At 40.5% G+C, this 18,366-nt stretch overlaps 2 protein-coding genes across 2 annotated transcripts; both read right to left on the bottom strand.

Moving 5' to 3' along the window:
* Nucleotides 1–1,124: 1,124 nt before the first annotated feature.
* On the bottom strand, nucleotides 1,125–2,838 carry LOC104102025 (kirola-like). Its single transcript, XM_009609617.4, has 2 exons — nucleotides 2,372–2,838; nucleotides 1,125–1,610 (listed from the first exon to the last, which is right to left on the bottom strand). Exons 1-2 carry the CDS (start codon nucleotides 2,556–2,558, stop codon nucleotides 1,330–1,332), a joined length of 468 nt encoding a protein of 155 aa, XP_009607912.1. The 5' UTR covers nucleotides 2,559–2,838; the 3' UTR covers nucleotides 1,125–1,329.
* An 11,696-nt stretch (nucleotides 2,839–14,534) lies between these two features.
* On the bottom strand, nucleotides 14,535–14,879 carry LOC138909011 (uncharacterized). Its single transcript, XM_070199983.1, has one exon. The coding sequence runs from the start codon at nucleotides 14,877–14,879 to the stop codon at nucleotides 14,535–14,537; it is 345 nt and encodes a 114-aa protein (XP_070056084.1).
* Nucleotides 14,880–18,366: the final 3,487 nt, after the last annotated feature.

Here is an 18,366-nt window from a genome sequence, read left to right as displayed (position 1 = left end):
CACGAAAAGGATTTCACGTGAACTTGCTTTTCTTGGAACCCGAAAAATAGGTTTTCATTATCGCAGCCCCAAAAACAAACCAGATAAAAATCAGTAACTTGCAGCAGCAAATGTGTGCACTTATAGATGATCATCCATTAAAATTCCCCAGAGAATCCACTACCACGCTTACTAACCTCACAGGTTCAAGGAAAAAGAGCACCTCTCTCTCTTTCTCTCACTTCTTCAATGGTCATGTAGCAATTCTTGTGTCCCAATGCTTGTATGTTACTTTAGTAATACAATTAGCTCCCCGAGCAATCCAAGGAAGAAAAGAAACTTACTTGAACCTAAACAATTATCTGGGTATAAAGTTGATCTAGATTGTCATCGATGGCTGAAGCATATCTCGCTACAATTAGGCATGTTTTAACCATGCAAGCTTGAATTCTTTTCACCTTATTGGTGACAATGTACTAGTTTTGGTCTAGTGTTAATGTATTGATGAATTGACTAATGCTATTACTTAAGCATTTTATTGTTTTGATGTTTGAACATTTGCACTAAATTCCATTTTATGATTGTTCGTTTGTAATTTGTGATTTACCGGTTATTTGTGGTTTTATGATGGTGGTTTTTAGTGATATTTGGAGGCTGGGTTGTCTTTGGTTTATGTTCGGAGTAGCCATAAAGTGAGCTTTGCATTCCAGTGCATTTTTTATGGCTGTTGGAAATATTAACAATGATTTTTAGAAATGAGATTTTTGATGGCTGGGCCTGGTCGTCGAAAACCGTATAATTTTTGGCAGAAGTGCCTTTCGAAATCTCTAAAAATCGTAACAATATTTTGACGGAACAAAATTAACGAATATTTGTTGGGGAATGTTACCAGCATGTGACTGAAGAAATATTCAAAAACTCACAAACTCAATCTTACACAAAACTCCTTCGAAAAATCCATTGGAAACTTCTGACAGACACCTTTTTCCTGTCGAATGTTTTTTTTCAACAAGCTGTATTCTGATAGTTTTGTCGCCATGGGAATATCATCGATAATTTATTGTTAATCGACGTTATTAATTATACTTGTAAATCACGTAAAGTCTAATCAAAATTGACGAGGATGAAGATTCAGAGTTAATCAATTCACAAAATCAAATCATACGAATATAATTCCTTCCTCATAAAAAGATACATATACAATAATTATTTCTCAAAGACAGAACGAAGGAAATATCTTAACAAGAAACACAACAAATCAAACATCTTTATGAGAAACACAAACATCAACAAGCACAAGCACTTAAATTGTTGAACTCCCCTTATTCACCAGAAATTAAAGAAAATTAATTATACGTCAACCTGCTGGTTGACATGGTGGGCATCAACATCTTTGGTGAGATTAGTGGCAAATTCCAAATAAGAGAAGGGTTCTGAAACGTCATCATTCTGCTTCTCGTACTCAATAGTCCATAAGACCAAGTTGTTTTCTCCTTCATTCTCAATATGAACTGTTGCTTTGAAGGCCTTGTATTGCTCTATTATATGACCTTCAAATGCCTTGAATGTCACTAGCCTTTTCTCCTCCTCTATGGCTTCAACAACCACTTTCACTACCTTCTCTTGCCCCTCTATTTTTTGTGCCAGAAAAAGAAACTTATATATGAACATAGTCGAGGCCATAAATAATTAAAGAGGAAATTACGCTTGATGTATATATTTAGGACCATCCTTTATATTTTGATCCTATTAAGAAAAACTTTTAGCCATTGTGGCTGAAAATTCAGTCAGGTTTGCACAAATCGATCACCAAAGGCATGTTATGGCAATCACCATGACTTGGTCAAATATGCTAACGTAAAGCACCAGCAGTCCTGACGATTACCAAAATTTACAGCCATAATGGCGAAAAATTCTGGTGATCGGTAAGAATTTATGACAATATCCTGATGATCACCATCAGTATTTTATGGTGATCACCAGGAATTTTACCAAGAAATCCTGATGATATCTTAAGAACCTGACGATTGCTAAGAGCATACTTTCAAAATAAACCCAAGGCTTTTTTTAACGGAGTACCCATAAATCTCTATTAAAGGCCCAAAAAGAAGTAAAATTATCGTTTCTTTTGTATGCTTAGATGGCGAATAATATCTCACATATTTGTCTCTCTCTCTCTCTCTCTCTACATACTTAGAATCCTAGAATCTCGGTTAGTGAAGTGTAAATTAAAAAGAATGTATACAATACTAAGAAGTGATGTAGTTTATATGAACCTAGAGAATATTACTTTATTTTATAGACATAAGGACAATGGTATATCAGGAGAAAAGCTAATCAAAATTGAAAACTTACTTTATAAAAATAAAAATAAGTGATTAGAAAATGTTACCGATAGTATAATTCCAGTTAACGATGGAGCCTACAGTACCCCAATCTCCTTGATGCAAATCGACAGCTTGAATTTTATGTGGAGTCACATTGGGAAGATGGTGTGGTTTGTGCCTAAACATTTCATGAAAGAGATCCCCACAACCTTTGATCTCTATTTGTGAAATCAACTTTCCTTTCAAACCCATGTCTAGTGTAGATAATATAGCACTATGGGAAATTTTGATGGATAAAGCACAAGAAAGGAAAGTCTTTATATAGTTGCGTTCTGGGTATCGATTTTCATCAACTTCTATAATTCTCTGCCAGCATCGATTAGAAATTTTCTCCAATTTGTTTATAATATAATTTAGATTTATTGAGATGTGGTTTCTTGATATAAACAATCGGATATTGATGGCTATGACATTTGAATTATTTTATTAGAAAATATTTTTCGTTTAATTCTATTGTTGATCAAATTGCGTCAAGTATTCTTTTATTATGAGTCTATTGCATATGATCGCTGCAAATCAAAGCTTACGCGTCTTCTCAGACACAGGAAAGTAAACAGAGTTTTTTTGTTTGTTTGTTTATTTGTTTTGTTAGTGTAATCTATCTATATTTATCTATATTTATATTTATTATAAAAACATGAATACAATGTTGGTTTATAGAAATATTCTTAGAATATTATACTTGATAACACAAAGTGAAAGGACACAACTGGAATAGTGTACCTTAACCCAAGTATAAACCTATTATTGCTTTTTGGCTACTGTTTAAAAATACATGTTAGCCCATGTGTAATCCTGTACATGTTAGGCCATATTACGTTTTGGACATAAACCTACTTCTTTTTGGATTACATATGCCTATGACAACAACAACATACCCAGTATTATCCTATATCGTGGAGTTTGGAGAGGGTAGTGTGTACGCAGACCTTACCTCTACCTTGTGAGGATAGAGAGACTGTTTCCAATAGACCCTCGTCTCAGGAAAGCATAAGCACCACATTAATGAAAATATAAACAAGAAGGAACAATACCAAAAAATCATATAAAAGCAGAATAAAAATAACAAGACAGTAAGGTGATCAACAATGAAAGAAAACAACGGTTAGTCATAAAAATCTACTATCGACAGAAAGCGAGACTGCGTGCCAATACTACTATTATAATCACTCTAGACTTCCTACTCTATTAACCTAATCCTCGACCTCCATACCTTCCTATCAAGGGTCATGTCCTTGGTCAGTTGAAGCTACACCATGTCTTGCCTAATCACCTCGCCCCATCTCTTCTTTGGCCTACCTCTACCTCTCCGTAGGCCCTCCAATGTCAACCTCTCATACCTCCTCACCGGGGCGTCTGTGCTCCTCCTCCTTACATGACCAAACCACCTAAGCCGCGCTTTTCGCATCTGAATTTATGCCTATAATCCAATTTATGTTTGGACAACAACGATGAGAAGTGCCATATTAATTTGAATAATTTGATCTCCTTTTATTAATAGTGTTGAACGATAAAAATATTCCCAAAATATTAACTGAAATAACTCCATATCTCATATTAATTTGAATATTTGATCTCCTTTTTCTCTTTTTATTATAAAAGTATGAATCTAATATTGGTTTACAAAAATATCCTTAGAATATTATACTTGATAACTGTAACGATCTAGCCGGTCGTTTTAAGTGTTGTAGCCCCATTCCCCCATTTACTACTCATTTTATGCTTAATTGTTGTTATATGACTTGCCGGAGTAGTTGATTCGGTTCCGGGGATGTTTCGGAATGCGATGAGACACTTAGTCTCAAGGTTGGAAGGTTAAGTTGAAAAGATTGGTCAGATATTGACTTATGTATAAATGACTTCGGAATAGAATTTTGACGGGTCCGATAGCTCCGTAGGGAAATTTTGGACTTAAGAGTGTGTCCGAATAGTGATTTGGAGGTCCGTAGTTGATTTAGGTTTGAAATGGCGAAAGTTAAAAAATTAGAAGTTTTGGAAACTGAGAAGTTTGACCGAGAGTTGAGTTTGTGGTTATCGGGCTCGGATTTTGGTTCCGTGAATTAGAGTACGTACGTTGTGTCATTTATGACTTGTGTGCAAAATTTTAGGTAAATCGGACGTGATTTGACAGGTTCGGCATCGAATGTAGAAGTTAGAAGTTCAAAAGTTCATTAGGCTTGAATTGATGCGCGATTCGTGGTTTAACGTTATTTGATGTGATTTGACGCTTCGAGCAAGTTCGTATAATATTTTAGGACTTGTTGGTATGTTGGGTTGGGGTCCCGGGGGCTTCGGGTGGATTTCGGGTGGTTAACAGATCAAATTTTGGACTTGGGAGATTGCTGAAGTTTTTCTGGTGCACAAGTCTGGTTTCCTTATACGCGATCACGTGGATAGGCCCGCGACCGCGTAGGCTTAATTCGGCAGTTGAGGTTTTTATTCTACGAGTTCGCGAATTGAGGGATGCGATCGCGTAGTTGAGTGAAGCAGTGAATCGCGAACGCGTGGCTAAGGTCGCATTCACGTAGAGTAAATGAGGCAGAAGCTGGGTCACGCGTATATGTTCATAGCGAACGCGTAAGTTTGAGAGCCAGTGCATCGCGTTCGCGTGGAGGTTTTCGCGTTCACGTAAGGTTAATTCGTGGGGCACTATAGCTGTGCTTCGCGATCACGAAGTAATTTTCGTGATCGCGATTAAGGACATCTAGGTAGAACTTAAATATTTCAAAAACGAGGGTTTGAGTCATTTTACAAAATTTGATTTTGGGAGCTCGGTTGGAGGCGATTCTTGGAGAGATTTTTAAGGGAGTGAATGGGTAAGTGATTTTTACTTAATTTTGGTTAAATTCCATGATTATATCTTTGATTTCATCATTTAATTAGTGATTTGGGTTGAAACATTGGGAATAAATGGAATAAACTTCTTAGACCGATTTTTAGGGATTTGAGCGAGATTTTGGTATCGGATTTGAGTAATTTTTGTATGGTTGGACTCGTAGTTGAATGGGTGTTAGGATTTTGTAAATTTTATCGGATTCCGAGACGTGGGCCGAGCGTTGAGTTTGAGTTGACCTTTTTGTTTTTTTATTAAAAACTTAGCATTTTTTTATGGAATTAATTCCTATAGCTTGAGTTGATTGTATAGAATTGTTTGTGGCTAGATTCGAGGCATTCAGAGGCCGATTCGTGAGGCAAGGGCTTGTTGGAGTAGAAATTTGCTCGGTTTGAGGTAAGTAACACTTCTAAACTTAGCTCTGAGGGTATGAAACCCCGAATTTCGTGTTATGTGATTGGTGTTGACGTGACGCACATGCTAGGTGACGGGCGTGTGGGCGTGCACCGTAGGAATTGCGACTTGGTCGATTCCGTGAAATTATATAGTCGAATAATCTTGCCATTATCTGTATATCTTCCATGTGTTAGAGATATTGAGGTGCAAGTCATGTTAGATATAATGCTTAGGCCACATGCTGGTATTGTTGGGACCTATAGAGGTCGAGTTACACGTTGAGTTAATTGCTTAAATTTGAAATTTATGTACTCAGTCGCAGCTATTATTTGCATATCGTATCTCAGTCTCAGTTGACAGTTATTTACACATCATATCATCATTGTATGGGCTGATTATCATGATTCTTGTGAGCCCGAGAGACTGGAGAGAATGGTGACTGAGTGAGGCCGAGGGCCTGATTGTGAGGATATTTTTGGGATCGGGCTACATGCTGCAACATGTTTTATTAATTCATGCGATGATTGGCTTGTTATAACGCTTGGGCTGGATTCGCCCCTCCAGAGTCTGCACACCCACAGTGAGCATAGGTACCTACTTAGTGCGAGTGCGATTGTCGAGCGATTGGGAGGATTGAGTGACCGTGAGGATGGAGTGACTGTGAGGAATGAGTGACCATAAGGATTGAGTGAATGAGAGGACTGAGTGATTGATACTCTGAGAGTATGCTTATGATTTCATCACTGTTTTATACTCCAGTTGGCATACGTAACTGGCATGTAGATATCGAGATGCATCATTTCTTATCTCAGTTGTATTTGGCATATCCTATCTATTTGAGCTTTATCTGTTAAATTTGGAAGCATGTCTACCTTTCTGTATCGTATTTTCGTAATTGAATTGTACCATGTGAAGCTCGTCACTGCTTTCAGCCCAATAATTAGACTTGTTACTTACTGAGTTGGTTGTACTCATGCTACACTCTGCACTTCGTGTGCAGATCCAGGTGTTTCCGGACACTGTGGTTGCTGATTCTCAGAGTTGTTCAGTCATTCAGAGATTTTTCGAGGTAGCTGCTCTAGCATCCGTAGACCTTGACTATCCTCCCTTATCCCTCAGTTTTATTTATTCAGTTTCTGCTTTCTTAGACAGAGTATCAGACTTTGTATTTGTATAGATGCTCATGAACTCAGTGACACCCTGATTTTGGGAAACTCCTGTATTGAGCTGACAGTTTTTATCAGTTTTTATGAGATTCTTACTTATCTAAACTTGTTTTAGTATATTTTAAATTTGAAAGTATTGGAAATATCTGAGTAGTCGGCTTGCCTAGTACCATGATAGGCACCATCACGATATGTTGAGTTTTAGGTCGTAACAAGTTAGTATCAAAGCCTAGGTTACATAGGTCTCACGAGTCATGAGCAGGTTTAGTAGAGTCTTGCGAATCGGTACAGAGATGTCCGTACTTATCTTCGAGAGGTTGCCGAACCCTTAGGAAAACTTCACATTCTTATATTCTTGTCGTGCGAATTTGTTGATTTCGGGAACTAAACTTCTGTTATTCTATTTTCTCACAAATGGTGAGGACACGTGCTACCAGACCAGACAGACAACCACTAGTACCATCGGCTAGGGCCACGAGAGGACTGGGTCACGGTAGGGGCCGAGGTGCAGCTCGTATAGTAGTTAGAGCAGCACCTGTAGATCCACCAGTTGTTCCAGCTTAGGAGCATGTACTAGATGTGGTTGAGCCAGTGGGGCCATCTCGGGCACCAGTTGTGCCCATTGTGATTCTAGGCCTTCAGGAGGCTTTGGCTCAGATATTGACTGTGTGCACTAGCCTTGCTCAAGCGATTTCTGTTCAGACCGCGCCAACCACTTCTCTGGCCGAGGGAGGTACTCAGACTCCCGCCGCCCTTACTCTAGAGCAGGTGATGCAGGGACTTCAGACACCGGGGGTACTACCAGCCCAACTGGTTGCAGTAGCTCAGACCTAGGTAGGTCCCGTTATGAGTGATGATGATCAGAATAGACAAGAGAGATTTGGGAGACTCCAGCCTCCATCATTCAGTGGGGCTGAGTTAGAGGATGCCCAGGACTTCTTGGATAGGTGCCAGCAGATTCTTCATACGACGGGTATTCTGGAGACCAGTGGGGTATCATTTACTACTTTTCAGTTTACTAGGATTGCCTTTAGATGGTGCGAGGCCTATGAGAAGCGCATGCCAGTCGGTGCATCACCACTTTCATGGCATGAGTTCTCCATTCTCTTCTTGGAGAAGTTTGTGCCACAGACCCACAGAGAGAAGCTGCATAGGCAGTTCAAGCAGTTGCGTCAGGACGACATGTCTGTGATCCAGCATGAGATGCGATTTTTAGAGTTGGATCGTCATGTAGTTTGGTTGGTTCCCATTGAGAGGGAGAGGAATAGGAGGTTCATTGATGGCCCCCACTATCAGTTGCATTTTGTTATTACTCGGGAGAGTGTATCAGGTGCTACGTTCGATGAGGTGGTTGATATTTCTAGGTGGATAGAGATGGTTCATAGTCAGGAGCGTGAGGATAGGGAGGCCAAGAGGCCTCATGGTTCGGGTGGTTTTAGCGGTGTTCCTTTTGGGGGTCAGTTCCACCACAACAGGGGTCGTCCTTATAGGCCCGTTCAAATGGCTCATCCAGTTCATCATGGTGCATCATCCAGCCATGGTTCATACAGTGCGCGTATGGGTCAGTTATCTCTCAGTGCTCTCCCATCTCAGAGTTCATCTCGTGCACCTTTGGTTCAGGATTCATCTGCACCAGGTTATTCTAGCAGTTATTTGGGTACTAGCAGTTATTCTAGCAGTCCCTACCACCACCAGTGGGGAGTTGCTTTGAGTGCGGGGCGTTTGGGCATATGTGGAGACAGTGTCCTCGTTGCCCGGGAGGTCCAGTTCAACAGAGGGTCAGGCCATAACTTCCGCTCCAGTTACTTCACCACCCATCCAGCCAGCTAGAGGTCGTCTTAGAGGGGGATACCGATCAGGTGGTGGTCAGGCCCGATTCTATGCTATTCCTGCTAGGCCAAATATTGTTGCTTCAGATGCAGTGATCTCAGGTATTGTATCAGTGTGCCACAAATATGCTTCCATATTATTTGGCCTCGATTCTACTTATTCCTATGTATCATCCTATTTTACTCATTATTTAGATATGCCTTGTGAGTCCTTAGTTTCACATGTTCATATATCTATGTCGATGGGCTATACTGTTGTTATGGACCGGGTATATCGGTCGCGTGTAGTGACTGTTGGGGGATTAGAGACCAGAGTTAATCTCTTATTGCTAAGTATGGTTGATTTTGACGTGATTTTGGGTATGGATTGGTTGTCTCCATGTCATGCTAGTCTGGATTTTATGTTTGGATAACAACGATGAGAAGTACCATATTAATTTGAATAATTTGATCTCCTTTTATTAATAGTGTTGAACGATAAAAATATTCCCAAAATATTAACTGAAATAACTCCATATCTCATATTAATTTGAATATTTGATCTCCTTTTTCTCTTTTTATTATAAAAGTATGAATATAATGTTGGTTTACAAAAATATCCTTAGAATATTATACTTGATAACTGCAATGACCCAGCCGGTCGTTTTAAATATTGTAGCCCCGTTCCCCCATTTACTACTCATTTTATGCTTAATTGTTGTTATGTGACTTGCCGGAGTAGTTGATTCGGTTCCGGGGATTTTTGGAATGCGATAAGACACTTAGTCTCAAGGTTGAAAGCTTAAGTTGAAAAGGTTTGCCAGATATTGACTTATGTATAAATGACCCCGGAATGGAGTTTTGACGGGTCCGATAGCTCCGTAGGGAAATTTTAGACTTAAGAGTGTGTCTGAATAGTGATTTGGAGGTCCGTAGTTGATTTAGGTTTGAAATGGCAAAAGTTAGAAAATTAGAAGTTTTGGAAAATAGCTAGGTCTTCTCTTTCTTTCTCTAAGATAGCTCTCTCCTCTCTCTAAAAATCACATTTTACCTTCTAAAATGACCCCCTAAGGCCTTATATCAAAATTGGATCGGATATGAAAATTTTCAAAAATGACCCCCAAAGTCAATTATGTGGTGCAATTGTGCTATAGCATAACCTTTTGTGGGCAGCAGCATCGATTATGTGGGCATCATAATCAATTATGCGACAGCATAATATTTGTTTTTAAAATTTGCTCGTCTCTGCTCCACTTTGCGATGCTTATGCGGTCCGCGGAACCGTTTCGCGGTCGCGAAATTGATCGCAGATCCAGCCTTGTTAAATTGTTCATAACTTATTGTAAGAGTGTCCAAATGATGAACGGTTTCAAGTGTTAGAAACTAGACACATAGACCTTTCTTTTGATAGTAACATATAACTATATCATGAGAGTTATGCTCCTTTGAAGTTAGGTCTTGTGCGTACCCATTCGAAACTTTAGTCTATCATGAAATTTCCAACTTGACTTGGACTTAGGGCTCTCCTTAGACCCCACATCACTTATAATATGCCTCGTACACTTATTATCATATCAAATTGATATCCATTACATTAATAGCCCTCGTCTGCACACAAAATAATATAATTATCATATATCAACTTTCTTAATAGCGCTTAAGTACTTCAAAATTTTTCGGGGTGTTACACAAACTCGGCGAGCGGCAGAAACTGATCCCAAGAACCCCCAAAATCTATGACACAAGTGCGTAACATATCCTCCAATATTTGAATAGTGTGCTCATACTGTCGGTCCGTCTGAGGATGAAATGTTTACTCAACTCAACCCGGGTGCCTAACTCTCGCTGTACTGCTCTCCAAAACTGTGATGTAAACTACGTGCACCGATCTGAAATGATGGACACCTACACATCGTGAAGGCGAACAATCTCGCAGATGTAAATCTCAGCCAACCGCTCTGAAGAATAGGTAGTCCAATTAGAATGAAATACACGAACTTGGTCAACCGATCCACAATCACCCAAATAGCATCAAACTTCTGCGAAGTCCTTGGGAGCCCAACTACAAAATCCATGGTGATACGCTCCCATTTCCACTCCGGAATCTCAAGCCTCTGAAGTAATCCGTCCGGTCTCTGATGCTCACACTTCACCTGCTGACAATTTAGGCACCGAGTTCCAAACCCACTATATCCTTCTTCACCCTCCTCCACCAATAGTGTTGCCTCAAGTCCTGGTACATCGTCGCGGCACCCGGATGAATGGAATACTGCAAACTGTGGGCCTCCTCAAGAATCAACTCACGTAGCCTATCTACATTGGGCACACAAAACCGGCCATGCATCCTCAACGCCCCATCGGCTCCAATAGTTACATCATTGGCATCACTGTGCTGAACTGTGTCCTTAAGAATAAGCAAATGGGAATCATCATTCTGGCGCTCTCTGATACGATCATATAAGGAAGATCGATAAACCACACAAGCTAGAACCCGTCTGGGCTCTGAAACGTCTAATCTCATGAACTGGTTGGCCAAGGACTTAACATCAACTGCAAGCGGTCTCTCACTAACGGGAATAAATGAAAGGCTACCCATACTCATCGCCTTTATACTGAAGGCATCGGCCACCACATTGGCCTTCCCGGGATGATACATAATTGTGATATCATAGTCCTATGGCAACTCCAACCATCTTCGCTGCCTCAAATTTAGATCCTTTTGTTTGAACAAGTGCTGGAGACTCTGATGATCCATAAATACCTCACAAGACACACCGTATAGATAATGCCTCCAAATCTTCAATGCATGAACGATGGCTGCCAACTCCAAATCATGACTAGGGTAGTTCTTCTCATTGGGCTTCAACTGGCGCAAAGCATAAGCAATCACTCTACCCTCCTGCATCAAGACACACCCAATACCAATCCGAGAAGAATCACAATACACTATATAAGAGCCCGCCGCCGAAGGCAAAACTAGAACTGGAGTTGTGGTTAAGGCAGTCTTGAGCTTCTGAAAGCTCTCCTCACACTCATCCGACCACATGAAAAACCCTTCTAGGTCAATTTGGTCAAACACGATACAATAGACAAGAAACCCTCTATAAAGCGACGATAATAACCAGCCAAGCCGAGAAAGCTCCGAATCTTCGTAGCTGAGGACGATCTGGGATAACTTTGAACCGCCTCTATCTTCTTTGGATCCACCTTAATCCCCTCACTGGACACCACGTTCCCTAAGAACGCCACCGAATTAAGCCAAAACTCACACTTGGAGAACTTGGCATAAAGCTTCTCCTCCCTCAACCTATGCAGTATAATCCTCAAGTGTTGTGCATGCTCCTCCTGGCTACGTAAGTATACCAGGCTATCATGAATGAATATTATGACAAATGAATCAAGATATGGCTGAAATACATTGTTCATCAGATGCATGAATGTTGTTGGTGCATCAGTTAGCACAAAAGACATCACAAGGAACTCATAGTGACCATAACGGGTCTTGAATGTCGTCTTTAGAATATCCGAGTCCCGAATCTTCAATTGGTGATACCCAGAGCTCAAATCAATCTTGAAGAGCACCCTCGCTCCCTAGAGCTGGTCAAATAGATCATCAATGCGTGGCAAAGGATACTTGTTCTTGATTGTAACTTTGTTCAACTGCCTATAGTTGATGCACATCCGCATAGTACTATCATTCTTCTTCACAAACAGAACCGGTGCACCCTAAGGCAACACACTAGGCCTAATAAACCCCTTATCATGAAGCTCCTGAAGTTGTTCTTTCAATTCCTTCAATTCAGTTGGTTCCATACAATACAGAGGAATAGAAATGGACTGGGTGCCCGGAACTAAGTCAAAGCCAATATCCCTGTCAGGTGGCATGCCCGGCAGGTCTGCAGGAAACACATCCGAAAAGTCTCACACCATTAGAACAGAATCAATAGTAGGGGTATCAGTACCAACATACCTCACAAAGGCCAAATATGACAAACATCCCTTCCCAACCATCTGTTGGGCCTTCAAATATGAAATCACCCTGGTGGGAACATAATCTAGAGAACCTCTCCACTCGACCCTTGGCAACCCCGGCATCGCCAATGTCACGGTCTTAGCGTTGGATTATAGGCATAAATTCAGATGCAGGAAGCGCGGCTTAGGTGGTTTGGTCATGTAAGGAGGAGGAGCACAGACGCCCCGGTGAGGAGGTGTGAGAGGTTGACATTGGAGGGCCTACGAAAAGGTAGAGGTAGGCCAAAGAAGAGGTGGGGCGAGGTGATTAGGCAAGACATGGCGTAGCTTCAGCTGACCGAGGACATGACCCTTGATAGGAAGGTATGGAGGTCGAGGATTAGGGTAGTAGAGTAGGAAGTCTAGAGTGATCATAATAGTAGTATTGGCACACAGTATCGCTTTCTGTCGATAGTAGGTTTTTATGACTAACCGTTATTTTCTTTCATTGTTGATCACCTTACTGTCTTGTTGTTTTTATTCTGGTTTTATATGGTTTTTTGGTATTTTCCCTTCTTATTTATATTTTCATTAATGTGGTGCTTATGCTTTCCTGAGACGAGGGTCTATTGGAAACAACCTCTTTATCTTCATCTAATGGGTAGGATTCTACTCCCTAGACCTAAATTTTGGGATTTGGATTAAAAGTAGTGATAGAAACTAAGGGTCTACCAAACTATATAGAGAAACAGGTTCTCTATTAGTTCCCATAGAACACACACACACAGTGCAGTAGGTAAATGACACAAAGAAGTTTTACATGGAAAACTCCCAGCTCACGGGATTAAAAATCACTACCTACCCTCTTAGGATTTCAACTTCACTATTGAGCAAACTTTAGATTACAATCTATTGTAACCTAGGAATTAACTTCTTAATCCCTCACTAACTTGTAACACTCTATTACAAGCCACTTTGTAATAACTCTATTACAAAGACTTTACAACTCGACTAACTCTAGCCAAGACACAAACACAAGGATTTATGATTTACAAAGATTTCCTACACAATACTTCTAACTAAGCTAAGCAGGAATTACGAGTAAAGTACTTTAACAAAGGTACAACACAACAAGTAAAGTACTTTAACAAAAGTGAAACACAACTAGGATTTCAGATTTCTTTGAACATCTAGAAAGTTTACCTCATCTTCATCGCCATCTTCCTCATCCTTATCTGATTTAGCCATTAGAGCAAATATGGAATCATATTCAGCTGCTTCCCTTTCTACTGCCATCATGGAGCTGTCGCCTTGATCATCATCATCTCCAGATTCGCTAGAGGAGTCTTCCTATGCAGCTAGAGCTTGTTTCACAACATTATCAGCAACTTCTTTTCTTATAAATCTTTTGGCAGGAACCGGGTTCCTCTTGGCTGCTTTGTCTATGTTGTTCTTGTACTAGTCTTGCTTAAGAAGAGGGCAATCCTTGATGAAGTGCCATGGCTTCCCACACTTATGACATAAGTCATATCCTCTTGGCTTGCTGGAGCTTCTCTTCTTTGGAATACCTCTATTTTTGCGGACCATCTTCTGAAATCTCTTTGTAAAAGTAAGCCATATCAGCATCCTCACCACTTGATTCATTGTTGTCTGTCTTGAGGTCCGGGTTCTTCTCCCTTTTTGGCTTTCTTCTCTCAGGATCCTTTTTCTTCTTCATTTCATAAGTTTTCAGATTTCCAACAAGTTTATCAATGGTCAGTTTCTGCAAGTCCTATTCCTCTATGATAGCGTTCACTTTGCTTTCCCAGGAACTGGGCAGTACACTAAGTATTTTCTTGACAAGTTTGTTTCTTGGAATAATTTCTCCAAGAGAGTGAAGCTCATTGATGATAGATGTGAAGCGAGTATGCATGTCTTGGATGGATTCATCATCCTTCATCCTGAAGAGCTCGTATTCAGTTGTGAGCATGTTGATCTTGGATTGCTTGACTTGTGTTGTTCCATCGTGAGCTATCTAGAGAGCTTCCCAGATTTCTTTGGCTGACTGGCATGCCGATATCCTGTTGTATTCATCAGGACCAATACCACAAACGAGAATTTTCTTTGCACAAAAATTCTTTTTTATAGCTTTTCGGTCGGTGTCATTGAATTCTTTTCTTGTTTTGGGAATGGTTACAGAAGGGTCGCCACTAGTTTTTGTGGGAACGACAGGTCCATCACAGATGATGTCCCAGAGCTCGGAATCTTCAGCCATGATGAAGTCATGCATCCTGGTCTTCCACCATCCATAATACTGGCCATTGAACCTTGGTGGCCTGTAGGTAGAATGACCTTCTTCAAAGTTTGGTGGAGCAGCCATGAGGATCCTTTCTAGGTGTTATCCTGATAGAAAGAACCAGCTCTGATACCAATTTATAGAAACTAAGGGTCCGCCAAACTATATAGAGAACCAGGTTCTCTATTAGTTCCCACAGAACACACATACACTATATTAGGTAAATGACACAAAGAAGTTTTATGTGGAAAGCTCCCATCTCACAGGATTAAAAACCACGATTTACCCTTGTAGTATTTCAACTTCACTGCTGAGCAAACTTTAGATTACAACCTATTGTAACCTAGGAATTAACCTCTTAATCCCTCACTAGCTTGTAACACTCTATTACAAGCCACTTTGTAATAACTCTATTGCAAAGACTTTACAACTCGACTAATTCTAGCCAAGACACAAACACAAGGGTTTATGATTTACAAAGATTTCCTACACAATGCTTCTAACTAAGATAAGTAGGAATTACAAGTAAAGTACTTTAACAAAGGTGCAACATAACTAGAGACATGTAGTGACTCAATATATGAAACTGGCCCTTCGTTATGTTGTTCTTTGTTCTTGATGCCCTTGAGAATGACTTGCAATATTGGCACAGACTTGAGAGAAAAATGCTTGATCAATTCTTGAATGTGCAAGTATTTTGTTTTACCTTTGCTTGATGTAAATAACTCATTTGTGACATCACTTGATTAATGTAAGCAAGTTAGTAAAGGGCATTCCCCATAAAGTTGACTGCTGCACTATTTTTGTACTATTGCGTGTGTAGGCAGCAACTTTACAGCTATGGGAAGTTGACTTGTACAGTCACCATGGGAACTTGTGGCCATCTGTTCCCTCTGCTGTTCCTTTGATTAAGAAGAGTTGAACCACGTCCCCGAACTGAGACTTGTTGTTCTTTAAGTACTTGAGGATGTGTAATAGGTTCCTTATCTGGTTCTTATCAATAAGTTTGTTAGATCATCAAAACATAATAGTGATACATATAACCTATCAATATTTCCCTTTTTGATGATGACAAACTTATAATTGAAGTTTCCCCTAAGAGCCAGAATGGTAGATCAGTTTCCTGTATTCCCCCTGAATCTGTTCCCCAGCTTGTTCCCCCTCAATTATTTTCCCCCCCTTTTGGCATCATAAAAAGATCAGTACAAGCAATAAGCAAAAAGAAATCTAGCTTAGTTAACTCATGCCACATGTGTGCACACAATCATGACTAAGAACAGAGCAAAAGAGCAAGACATACACATCAAAAGGAGGAAACTTTCATTAATATTTGCATATTAAGCAGGGAGCAGTTCCATTGTTACCAACACATCCACAAAATAAAAACGGAAAAAAACAGAAGTATCAATCATAAGCATCATCAGAACTAAAACAAAGGACAGACACTAAGACTGGACACTGGAAAGGGAACACTTTCTAGTGAGCACTGGAAGGGGAAGGCTTAGATGAAGTGGCAAGGGTTTTAAGAAGGATGCCCATTCGAGCATTAGCTGACATCTGCTCATTGAACAGTTTCTCCTTCAGGTCCTCAACTTGTTTCCTGAGTTCGGCATTTTCTTTGGTCAGAAGGATAACCTCTGTACTGTGAGAGCTGCTGGAACCAGGTGCCTCATGAAACTGACTTAGCTGACCCTCAAGAATGGTATTCCTTGCCTTCAGCTTCCTTATCTCATCAGTGGTACTATTTTGGACGTTGATCAATTGGGAGATAATAGAAGAGCTGCCAACCCCTCCAACCTTATCAATGCACTCACATTTCTCGAGGGTGGTCTTAGATAAAGATTGCATCCGAGTTCCTACTTTAGCATGTCCCAAAGGAACCTTGAAGAAATCAAACACTATAGTGAGGAGAAACCCGTATGGCAACCCATGATTACCTTCCCTTGAACTCTGCTACTTTCTTCATGTGCTTTGTCTTAAGACCAGGCAGATTTATGGTTGTGTAGCTATCCAGTGCTTCCATGAGAACCAGGGCTGCTCGATATGTAATGGACCTTCTTTCTACACGAGGGAGCAAAACCTTATTCACCAATTCAAACAACAGTTGGTACACTGGAAGGAGGGCCTTCTTGTGTACCCGTTCCCCTTACTGAACTGCCTTATCCTTCAACATAGCATTTCTAAAGTTCGAAGAGCAAGTTCCCTGAACAGAAGACAAACCCTCAGCAGGCACTCCCAAAATAGGTCCCATCACAGCAGAGTCCATAAAAAAATCAACACCATTCACCATCATACAAATATGATCATCCTCAGCTGTAAAGAAGTCGGCATAAAGACTGCGCACTTCTTCCTCATAAACTTTGGGACTGTCACTTGTGAAAAGGTGTGTCCACTGTTGGAATTCACAGATCTCAACCAACTGTCTCATGCCAGCCATATCTAGAATATCGGGAGCAAATGTACGACCCCACAATACCTTTTGATTTTTCCACTTTTCCTTCCCAATATCCTGGGTATCATCAACCTTGGCCTTCTCAGAAGAACCAGGTTTCTCATTGGCATCACCCTTCATTTTCACTGATTTGCGAGCACTCTTTCCTTTCTCAACAGATTTCTCAGACACTGTCTTCTCTTCTGTCACTTTTTCTCCAGATTCGTCCGCTACATTTTCACCAGAGCTATCACCTTCAACTTTGTTCAGACTTCTTTGCACTCACAGAGGATCCCCTTTTTGTCTTGGATATAGTATGATTCTGTGAGAATTTGCGAGTCAAGGAACCAGGTTCCTCATCCACTCCATCATCAACATTGACAACATGCACTACTTTCTCATTTACAATCTTCCCATCTTTTAATAATCTTCTCCTCTTTTGTTGTTCTTAGCTTTTCCTAATAACAGACTCAAGAGACTCTTTCTTTTGCAACCTAGTGGTAGGTCTCTTAGGAGTTGGCACTTCAGTAGTGGCCTGTCTACTCCTAACCTTGATAAAACTAGGAATAGCAATATTATCATAATCATTTGCACTGTTCCCATTCTCCCCTTCAGATAATAATCTCATTTCAGGAACAACCATGGACAAAGGCTCAGCGTACATGTGAGGAGTGGGAGCAGGATCAGTACTGACCTGGGGTGCTTGAGAGGAACCAAGGGTTGGCTCCTCTTGGGTGGAGGGATCAGGTCCCTCGGTTGGTCCCCCAATAGTACTGTCTGGTACTGATGTTTCAATAGGTGAGGACATAGTGGGGACGACACTTGGAACATCTTGTGTTTCCTGTTATTCAGACATGGTAAAGTGCAGTGAGTTGAAGAAGAGAGAGTTTGGTTTGAAGAAAGAAAAAAGAGGAATTTTGGATTTTTTGGTGTGAACAGTGGTGAAAGTGATTATGAATGGATGTATTTAAGAGGGGTGAGGCACCAGTTAGGAATGGATCGCAATTTGGGTAGTCGGGTCACTGCATAACGGGCGAGATATTTGTGTTCACAAATCGGGAAAGAAAAGAAACTGACAGTGTGATGACGTGGCACCGTTTCAACCGTTTAAAAAATTATGCATGACAGTACAGAGAAACT

This window comes from Nicotiana tomentosiformis, chromosome 1, assembly GCF_000390325.3.
Source record: "Nicotiana tomentosiformis chromosome 1, ASM39032v3, whole genome shotgun sequence".
In the NCBI taxonomy this organism is placed as follows: Eukaryota; Viridiplantae; Streptophyta; class Magnoliopsida; order Solanales; family Solanaceae; genus Nicotiana; species Nicotiana tomentosiformis.
This window is presented reverse-complemented; position numbering and strand designations above follow the sequence as displayed.